Below are 11,126 nucleotides of genomic sequence, written 5' to 3'. Positions count from 1 at the left end.
TCTATTGAATGCCATATTTTGAGTTATTTTACTGAAGCTACTCTTTCTAAGGAAACCTTCCAAAAATTTGTGAAAGCAGGCTCATTTGAAGAGCAGGGCTTTTCACATGCATAATTTGGTTTCCTTCATACAAGGCTATTACTCATGCTTCTTATAGAGAAGCAATATTTCTAGAATGTTACCATCTCCCATGAAAATGATGGTTCCATAATAGGTTTGATGTTTTATATATATATATATATATATATATATATATATATATATATGAAAATGGACAAGGAATTTCTAGTCCACTTCCAGAAATTAAAGGGATATTTTACCATGGAGAGCTGAGCCAATTTCTTGGGTATTCTAGGTAAATTGATATGAGTATTTCATTTCTACTACTGAGAAAAGATTCATCCAGAAGATAAGTATGGTGTCTCACTATGGTAATTGTAGTCAGGACAAACCTTTTGCACAAGTTTATAATCAACACTGTAAAAGGCAATGTAAATGCAGATGACCTTAAAGGGTTTGGAACATAACCAGGACACATGGCTCTGAGTCTGTTCCTGGTAGCAGATCTTGGAAGGGTCGAAATTGCATAGAGCAGTCTTCTTTGCCCGATCTGTTTTTTCATACTCAATACGGCAGTTGAAAGATTTGGATTCCTTGGTCTCCAAGGTTGACTGAGGGGATACTTCAAATTCCACTATTTTAGAGGGAGGTACCAAGCTCACTGAAACATTGCCCAGGCCTGTTGAATTGTGCCGGAAATAAACACTGAACGTTCCGTTTCCATGATCGACAATTTTCCCTGTGATGAGTAGGTTAAGTTTGACAGTTTTAATGTTAGAATGGAAGTCACCCCACCCAAACATTTTCTTAAATTTTCCCGTTTTCACTATTGGCCGTCTTTTAGTTCTTGCCAGTGGCTCTTGGATCTCCGTGATGTTGGCTAGCCAATCCCAAAAGTTTTCCAAGCTGTCTGTGTAAGTGGGCTTTGGACCTGAAGGCTGTTTAACAAATAAACGCAGAGGACTGGTGATCCGCGAGTGTACCGCATTTCCAACCAGTGCTCCTGGAACATCTCTGTCTTCCCAGTCCACACCCTCTGTGGAGTCTATCAATTCTTCACTGTCACAAAACAGCTGTGGGAAAAGAAGAAAGAAAGATGTAGTTTGGGACAGGCATTGGATAAGCATAGATTGATACATCAAAGAGAAATGAGATAATTTAGATTGCAATGATCCCTTCACACACAGGTATGTTCAGCAGCAATATGAGAAGAGCATTTAATTCAAGCAGTGTAAAATGGTAAGAGCAAATGCTAAAATGGTAAGGTTAAAACGAGGTAAAATTCCAGCTTTGTTGTTGCTGTACTTCTTTCTATCCTCAGCATTTAATTTGCAGGTCAGCTCAAGTGGTTTTGGGCCCTCATGTGATAAACCATTAAAATTTGAATATTTGTTCTTCCAAATAGATGAATATATAAATACCAAAAATTTCTAGCAAGGAGCTATAAAACCATTTAAGTATAAAATATTAAAGAAATCTTTTAAATATATTTTTGAAAGATTATGACATTACATTATTCAAAGACAATCCATATAATTTCATAGGTTTCACTAAAATTCCACTTCAAAATGTGTAACAAAATGATGTTTATATATTAGATTTTCCATGGCAATTTTAGATGAAAATAATGTGAAAAGGTATACATTGATTAAGAGACTATGAAGCTTAATACATTTTATTATAATAAAACCATACTATAATGACAGAATTACTAAAAAAGACCTATAAGTCTGTTTTGTAGGTTCCAAAGTATTTTAGTTAAAACCATAGCCACGGAGGTAATATTTTTTTTTATGTAGATTTGATTTTTCTTTTTGCTGTTTTAGTAGCAGAAGTCCCCATGATATCTTAAAAACATTAAGTTATGTCAATGTGAATTTTGAGGGGTGAGATTATGACATATATGAAGCTGTTACTTAGAATGAATATTTATGAGTGAGTTAGAGAGTATGAGAGATAGAGTTTCCTGGTGGAAATGTAGATAGCCTGTTATCTTAATGGAACAAAAGCTCTATAATAATGATTCCAGAGAAAACTGTCAACATGATGAAGAGGAGGAGGAGCCAAGCAAGGCTGGAAGTACACACTGTTTCTCCAACCCACTGATCTTCCAAAGCCCTTAGCAAAATTCACTTCAGGTTATTTTCAATAAAATTTCAGAAGAGAATACATATAGTAAAGACGAAAAATATCACAAAGCCTAGCTTGAAAATGTGATGTTTCATGTTGGTCATAGAATGTGGGAAGTTTAAGTTCTAGCAGTTTAAGTTCCTGCCCCAATGTGGGGCAAGAATTTCCATGTAAAACCTGGCAAAAGCTTAAAAAGGGATTCTAAAATCAAAAGAAAAGAGGCAAGCATGGCTTCTTAGTAGCAGCATTTCTCAGGTGGGTTTTGTTTGCTAGAGACTAGCAGAGACTAAGGGCAAACATTAAGAGAGGTTTCCTGAGTCAGGGTTAGCAGCAAAAACTGAATGGCTCTTTTAAGAAGCCCTGCTAACAATTAAAGGGTGTTTATGAGCATCTGGAGATATGCTTTGTGGTTGTGACATGAACCTAGAAACTCCACTGAATCTAGACTGTCAGAAATCCAAGAAATAGTGTGGGGCCAGACACTGCTTTAATTGTAGTCATACTGTTTAGCAGATTAAAGACTCAGGTGGTCAAAAAATATAAAGGTACAGTAAAGACTGTACCTCTAATGGTTTTACAGTGTATTTAAAAATATATGTAGGTTTGGGAGAGAAATGAAAAGCGATAAAGTCTTTAAAAAAGAAATAAAGTAGATGGGTGTGGTGGCATATTCCTTTACTCCCAGCACTCAGGAGGCAGAGGCAGGCAGATCTCTGTGATTTGAAGACCAAACTGGTTTACAGAGTGAGTTCCAGGACACCCAAAGATACAGAAACCCTGTCTCAAAAAAAAAAAAAAAAAAAAAAAAAAAAAGTAAAAGAAATAGAGGGGGGGAAGCCACCTAAAGATGGGAAATACCCAGAGAGTCTGGATAATGTATGTTGTGTTGTCTTTGAATTCTGTAATTGCTGAGAAAAAAGCAATAGCTGCTAAGAGACATTTGATTATAAATGCTTCTAGATTTATTCAACCTATATGCCTTATCTTCAAAATTTAAGTCTAAGGATATGTTACTTTGAAAAAGTTTTTTTTTTCCCACAGAAGATAAAGCTGTGGAATACTTTCAGACTAATATGGTTTAATCAAGTAAGACCCATGAAGCAGTGGCCCAAGTGACCCAACAGCCAAAACAGCTGAGATGATACAGCCTTAGACTACTACAACCATGATTTGGCTAGGTTTCTGGCTTTTCTCATGATCCCCTTGGATTTGAAAGTGCCCCCAAACAGCAGGAAGTAATTTGGAGAGAACTACACCCAATTTCCTAAATATTGTTTATAAACATTTGTTTTTATTTAAACAGGGTTGGTTAAGGATCACAATCTTTTTCTAAAAAAAAAAAAAAAAAAAAAAAAGGGACTATGATATAGAAATGAATACTTTGTATTGGTATGGATTTTGGTTTATTGATACAGATTTAAGGTAAATGATTTAGATGATCCCTCCAGGAAGGCATCACCCTACATGTGGAATGTGGGTGGGGGGGCGGGAAGGTGGTAGGGAGGGAGGGACGAGACGGAGGAAGGGACGGAGGGACTTAGGGATCGATATGTAAAATAAGAAAATAAATAAATAAAAAAATAAAAATAAGGTAGCTGTGTCTTTCCAGGGACAAATACAATCTCCTTGAAGTAGAAGCTGGGTGTGTAATGCACACTTGTAAACTTAACCCCCAAGGGATGAAGATTGGAAGACATGCCAATGTGAACCTTTGCTATATAGCAAGTAACCCTGGGTTACACTACGACAAACAAAACTTGAGAGAGAGAGAGAGAGAGAGAGAGAGAGAGAGAGAGAGAGAGAGAGAGAGAGAGAGGAAGAAGAAGAAAGGCTTTTAAATTGCATACTTAAGAAATAGTAATGACCTAGCACTTGCTTGAGTTCAAACAAATGAAAATAATAGTTTAAAACAACTTGGTTGGAACTGAATCTGAGTACAGTGCAGTTTTTTTTTTTTTTTTTTTTTATTCTATTGTCAGTGTCAAAAAGGTGATTTCCAAAGCTACAAGGGCACTCATCAAATACATTTGGGAGATTAGAAGCTAGTGGTTTTCTGGAATGCTAAGCTAGATTATTTTAACAGTATCACAGGACGGTCCTTACCACAATCTGCTGTCACTCATGAACTGGCTGCAATCTCTCTTACACTGATATTAGCCACTATTAGGTACAATAGTACACAGGATAGTAAACACACAAGACAGTATCGAGAGCTATGGCCACCAGAGTGCCCATTACTTACCATCAGCAACTCCCCCCCCCCAAATCTAAAGAACAAACAAACAAACAAAAAAGCCATGGCCACCAGAGTCACAGCTGCCCATTACTCACCATTAGCCCCCCCAAAAAAAACCCAAAAAACAAACCAACAAACAAAAAGCACAAACAAACAAAATTTAAAAACCCCAACAAATTTAAGGTCAATTTTGTTAAACATATATTTCTAGTCTTGTTTAGGTAGTGTGTTTATATAGCTCTTTTAAAAATGTAATGTATAATAAAATACAGATTATAGATAGTAACTTATAATAGCCAAAACTTATCATCATGTTAGTTAGCTTTTCTAGATATTCAGAGATGTATTTCAAATGGATAGGTAGTCTTCCAAAGCTTTAAAGACCTACAGAACATGGTATTTAAAACTGTTTAGTAAGGTTTTTCATGACAGTAAGACACAGCTGCTCTTGGCAACACCAATTACATTAGCGAGGATGATGGGCATTGAAGAAACTTGTTTTGGAGTTTGTCTTCAATATGGCAGGAAGAGACATTTGGACAAGAAACTGCTCTTGCCTGGACTCTTTCACTGGACATGTGGGACCCACAGGAAAGTGACTGCTGAACTTGCCAGTCTTTCTGCTTCATGGAAGAGTCTGCCAGAAATTCTTTAGGACACAGAAAAATGACTGGAAAACTGTCAGTACAGGTAGGACAGTTTCAAATTTCCTGCTTTGCTGAGAAGTGTGCCAGACACACTATGGCCTATGGGCTGAAGATGGATGCCCCAACGTTACAGAAGAACTTTAGGGTGCCTGTCCAGGAAGAGAGATGTAATGAGTATGGTTTTCTGACCGCTGCCTCTGTTCTTGTCCCGCCGCCATGCCAGCCCCAAATAATGCACAGAGACTCTGTATTTGATACAATGCTGTTGGCCCGGTTACTTGTTTCTTATCGGCTAGCTCTGCCTTAATTATTAACCCATTTCTGCTGATCTATGTTTTTCTCTTCCTGGGGAACCGGCCGGCATACTGCTTTCTCCCGACTCTCCATCTTAGCTCCTCCTTACTCCTTCCACTTTTCTCCTTGTCTCCTAGTCCCTCCTATCTTGCTTTCCTATTGGCCAACAGTGTTTTATTCATTAACCAGTATGAGAAGCACATATACATAATGGCATCTCCCATCAGAGAGATATCTCTTCAATTCTACAGTTTATATATTATCCTTCTGTGGTCTTTGATGGAGTTGAAGACATACTGTTATGGTTATGGTTTGCCTTAGTATGATAAAAGATAAGTTATATATAGAACTTTAGATTCATAGGATAGATGATAAAATATTTTCTTTAAACTTTGGCAAACATAAGTGGACTAAATATTGTTAACTATAGTTCTTGCTTGATAACTGTTTTGTTATGTATAATTCTACTATGTTAAAGTTAAAACCTTTCCTTTTATTTAGACAGAAAAGAGGAAATGATGGGGCAGGTCCTTCTGTGTGGTGTGAATAAGTTTCTCTTATTGGTTTAGTAAAACTCTGATTGTCCAGTAGCCAGGCAGGAAGTGTAGGTGGGCTACTAGATGGGGAGAATGCTAGGGAGAGGATGCAGAAAGAAGCCACGAGGCAGAAGCCAAAACCACATGGAGATAAACAGATTCATAGAAATGGGTTAATAATTAAGAGAGAGATAGCCAATAAGATGCCCGAGCCATTGGCTAAACAGTTTATAGTTAATATCAGCCTCTGTGTGTTTATTTAGGACTAAAGAGCTAAGGGACCCATCTTTACCTATATAATTCCAGAATCACAGTGGAGTAGGGAATCCAAAGAGTCAAAAGCAGTGGTTTTTGTTTGTTTGTTTGTTCAATGTTTTTTTTTTTAACTCAAAATTTATGTCACTAAAATTACTGTAGTTAGATTAAGCGTGACTTATATCACCTACTCTTAGTTTTACTTTTATGAGAACTCACATCCATTCAACATCTTAGGTGTTTACACATGTACATGGTGAATTGATGACCTCCAGACTAATCATGGCAGGAATGAAGTTGTCCCAAAGGAAGACACTTGTGCCACAACATTGGGCTAAGAAACTGTTTTAAAATTCCAGAGGAACTGAAATTTTCTTAGGAATTTCATGTTGGGGGAGGGAAAAGGCTGATGCCCATTGTCAGCCAGAGGATGAACTTGTCTTCCTAGAAGAGGTTTCACAACTTTCTGGTACAGCTATCAGACCATCATGTTTAAAAAAAAAAAAAAAAAAGAGGAACAGAGACAATGATGGGCAAGGCCATACTTGACCAGGACTGCTGAGTTGTACAGACCTCTCTTGCTTTTTATTTAAACTTAAACCCTACCATCACAATATCCCAAGGAGACTTGGAGGGATCTGTAGATCTCTCTCTCTCTCTTTCTCATTGTTTTTCCCCACTGATATTTGTCTCTTTATTTGGTGTGTTCAGGAATGGTGGCTTAGCATTGATTGTTAGGGCTGCCAGGGCCCACAATTTTGTATACAGTGAGCAAGTGCTTTAGCACTAAACTATATCTTTAGTTCTTGGTTTAAGATTTTTACAGTTTTATCCAAGCTGGCCTCAGATCCATGAGGCTCCTGCCTCTGCCCTTCAAGTGTTATGATTATAGGCATGGGCCACCATATCTGGTATCACTACTTTCATCCCTGAGGTGTCACAGATGACATATTCACAAGGGAAAGATTTAGGATTTGGGGATCAAAATAAATCAAATTCTGTAGCTATAGTTTTTCAATTTTAAACACTTTTTGTTATAATGCATACAAATCAACACTGATAGCTTTGGAGTTTAGTTTTCTGGCTCCAGTGCTGACTTAGTTCCCAAAGAACTGAAAAATATATGTTAAAGGATGCTTATTGACCCCCAGGTGAGACCAAGAGCACACAAGCAGATAAGAAACACTGTTTCTCTCCCATATGATCCAGCCTGTTGCTGCCTACTTTCACCTGTGTACTAACTTAGTGAGCTTTGTCTACTTAGGAAAGATGTCAAGTACACCTGCTGTTTGCCAAGCATCTCTTGTTCGTGAACTGTGTTCCTTTGCTTACTGATCTAAACTTGACTGACATAGCTTCAAAACTTCTTTCCCCACACCTGTTTGCCATCCTCTCTTCTATAGGTCATATTCCTTTTGTTCCCCATTTTAAGGTGTCTTTCAAAATAGTAGGGCTGGAGAGATACCTCAGTGCTTAAAAGCACTTGCTGCTATTGCAGAGGGCCTAAACCTATGCCAGGTGTCTCACAGATGTCATTAACTCCATCATCAGTGACTCTAATGCCTTCTCTATCCCCTGTACAAATGTACATTCACATACAGATACATTAATATAAATAAAATAAAAATTTAAAAGGTTTTATTATTCCATTTCGTCTATTGCCTTTTAAGATATAGTTTTGTAGTATACTTTTTGTAATATAATTACATTTTCCCCTTCCCATTCTTACCTCTAAACCATCTTACATACCCCTCCTTGTTCTCATTCAAATTCATGGCACATTTTTTGATTAATTGCTGTTACAAGTACATACACACACACATAAATAAATATATTGAACCTGTTCAGTCTGTATCTTGCTTTTTTATGTTTTCATGACTGACCATATAGTATAGATGCCTAATAACAATTGAAGAGAAATATTTCTCTCAATCTCATAATTCCTTATTTTCTTGTAGTTCCTTGAGTGGAGATGTGGCCTTCTAAGCTTTTCTCCACCCACTTTACTATGTCTATACTGTTGTCCTTGGTCAGTTCATGTTCAGCTCAGTTTAGACAGTCATATTGGTGATATTTTATGGGCATAGCTTCTGAAATTATTGGCAGACACAATCTCATAACAAACTCACTGATCCACTGGCTATTACATTATTTCTGTCCCCACAAATATTCCTGATCCCTAGATATAGAAACTGATTTGCAGAGGAATCCACTGGGCCTGGGTTTCACAATTCTGTACTTTTACTGGTTGTGTTTTTCTGCAGTTGTCTCCATCTGTTGCAAAGAGAAATTTTCTTGATGGGGTGAGGACTATTCTTATTTGTAGGTATAAGAACACAACATATATTTAGAATGTAGTTAGGGATTATGCTGTTTTGCTAAAGTGGTGATTATAGGTTCTCCTCCAAGATGGATGACTTCACTAGTCTGGGTAGCTGGCTAGCTTTCCAGCAACAGACATGATTTCCCTCTTGTTGAGTGGATCTTAAGGCCAATTAGCAATTAGAAAGCTTTTGGTTAGTGCCAAGATATGTTTGTCACTACTGCAGCCTGGTGGTTATCATGTTATACTGATTTTTATTATGTTCCATGGGCATCATACCTGGGTAAGATTATTGTTCTTTTGTAAATTTGCATGACAACTTCAGATAACATTAATGCCATTCCTCAGGGAGGAGGCATTTGTGTTTGTTTCAGCTCAGGGACTTCTGAGACCTCTGTCTGATGTACATCGTGCTTTCAGCCTAGGGACTTAATCTTCTATCCCTGCATGAGTAACCAAGGGCTATGTCAATACCCTGTAGTATTTTGGGAGTTTCTTCAATGATCCTGACTACACTTCAGAAGAGGGTTTCTTATGCCTGGTGTAGAGGTTTTTGTTAGATGGCTTCAGTTGTTGGGGTAATATTGTCAGCCCAATGGGAAAATTTCATTTAAACTATATTAAATATCTATCATATTAAACCATTTAAACTTTAATTACATTTAGTGTGTGTGTGTGTGTGTGTGTGTGTGTGTGTGTGTGTGTGTGTGTGTGTGTTTGGAGGTTAGAGGACAGCTCTAAAGAATTATACAAATTCATAAACTTCCAAAGAACTGACTAATGAGTAATTGAACACTGTGTTCTGTGCCATATGATAAATTAACAACTCAGTAGAAATCTGCCTTCTCAACTAAAGAGATCTATCATTTCCTCATATTTGTAGTGTCACTAGCAATGAAATCCTACCTAGATCAGAGAGATATAGGCAAACTCTATGCTGACACAATGTGTTTATGGATTGTGTTTTAATTACAAAATTCACTGTAAAAATGTTTAAATAAATTAATACAACACAAACCAAAATTAACTGCACTCAAAGTCTATAGAGCTTAATGAACTTCTATACAAGTTATAATATATGTCCTGAATTGAAGCTATGGAGTGTTATGAACACTTTCTTGCCAGCCTGATCCAAGGGTCTCGTCAGTCCCAAAATAACAAACAGAGATTCTACTAGTTATAAAGTTGTTGGCCAATGGCTAGAGCTTCGTATTGGCTAGTTCTGTCTTAAATATTAACCCATTTATATCATTCTAAATGTTTCCATGTGGTCTTATCTTACTGGATAAAGGGTCCTGACCTCTTATTTCTCTGAAGTCCTACATCTTGACTCCTTTCTACTACATCTCCCAGAATCCTCCTTGTCTCTTAGTCCCACATGTCTTGCTTTCCTATAGGCCAACAGTGCTTTATTCATTAACCAATAAGGGAAACATATTTACAGAATGACATCACCCATCGATGGAGCTTCATGTTAACTTTTACACCTTCAGTATTTTAAGTATTCATCCACCATCAAATGCAAAAGCACCCATGACAATTGGCTTCATATCTTTTTCTTTTTGACTCTAATAAAATGAATCTCCAAGATGACCTTCATCAGGGTAGGAACTTCAATCCTTAACATTTTCAAGATAAAATCTTCTAAGAGAAAGCCATAGGTCTCTCTTAACTTGTTGACAAAATGTCCCATCAAAGCAAAGTTGTTAATTGTTACCTACAACACATGACTATGTCTCTTTGCTTACTTATGTGCTTGCTGAGGCTCTCATGATAATGTCGTATCACCCATTTGTTTTGTCATACCATCTTATAACAATAATGCATGAACATTTACCTATAGGCACAGAATGGAGATTTATAAAGAGGAAGTAAGAACAAGTGTTGACCTTTATCTGTCTGAACATACTGTGTTTTCAACACATTTATCAAGACTTAAATAATTTATAACTTGGTTGGACGAATCAATTTCTATAGTCATACACATTAGGTAGATGCAATGACATCATATTAGACTTTTCTGCTTCTTACTAAAGAATCCAAAAAGATTAATAAGAGCTCACTGTCATCAATTAATTGAAGCAGTTGGAGAAAAGCAGGTAGGGTAATAAGCCCATTTCATTTCAGTTCCTTTTGTTGTGGTGGTGAAAGTAGCTGACAGCTCAAGTCATTCATCTTAACAAGCTGAAGTTGAATTTCACTGATAATTAAATGCATTTTTCTTGCATGCAGGAAAACTGCAATGAATTTTATAGTAGCATATGTGAGAACTGTCACAGATTATAGAAATAATTTATAAACCAAAAGGCAGATTTCTCTGAAAATGCTCTTTAGAAAATTTTCTACTATACTTGCTATATATTTTTAATAAGCATTATTTTGGAATAATTTTAGTTAATACAACAATTGTACAATATGGAGTATCTCATTCTGCTGTGGTCAGGTTCCTCCATGGTTAACTTTTAACAATAAAATGTAGTTTTTATAAGTATTGATGTACTGACGCTGATATACATTATTTTCGGGCCTGGTGTTTCCTTATATTTCCCTTACCATTCACTGTGTATTCACGGATCTTACTCTGTCAATGTGAATCTCTATCCACCTTGCCTCATGTAGGACTATTGCTCAGATTTTTGTGGCTT

The 11,126-nt window shown here is 36.8% G+C and overlaps 1 protein-coding gene across 1 annotated transcript in view; it reads right to left on the bottom strand.

Moving 5' to 3' along the window:
* Positions 1–303: 303 nt before the first annotated feature.
* The window catches only part of Nxph2 (neurexophilin 2), a 30,562-nt gene continuing 19,739 nt past the window's right edge, over positions 304–11,126 (bottom strand). Inside the window, exon 2 of the mRNA XM_051183855.1 lies at positions 304–1,133. Within this exon, the coding sequence (XP_051039812.1) occupies positions 399–1,133 (735 nt within the window). The 3' untranslated portion in view covers positions 304–398. The remainder of the gene's footprint in view (positions 1,134–11,126) is intronic.

Source organism: Phodopus roborovskii, unplaced genomic scaffold (assembly GCF_943737965.1).
Source record: "Phodopus roborovskii unplaced genomic scaffold, PHOROB, whole genome shotgun sequence".
Classification (NCBI taxonomy): Eukaryota; Metazoa; Chordata; class Mammalia; order Rodentia; family Cricetidae; genus Phodopus; species Phodopus roborovskii.
The sequence above is the reverse complement of the archived record's forward strand: the minus strand, read 5'-3'. Positions and strand labels throughout refer to the sequence as shown.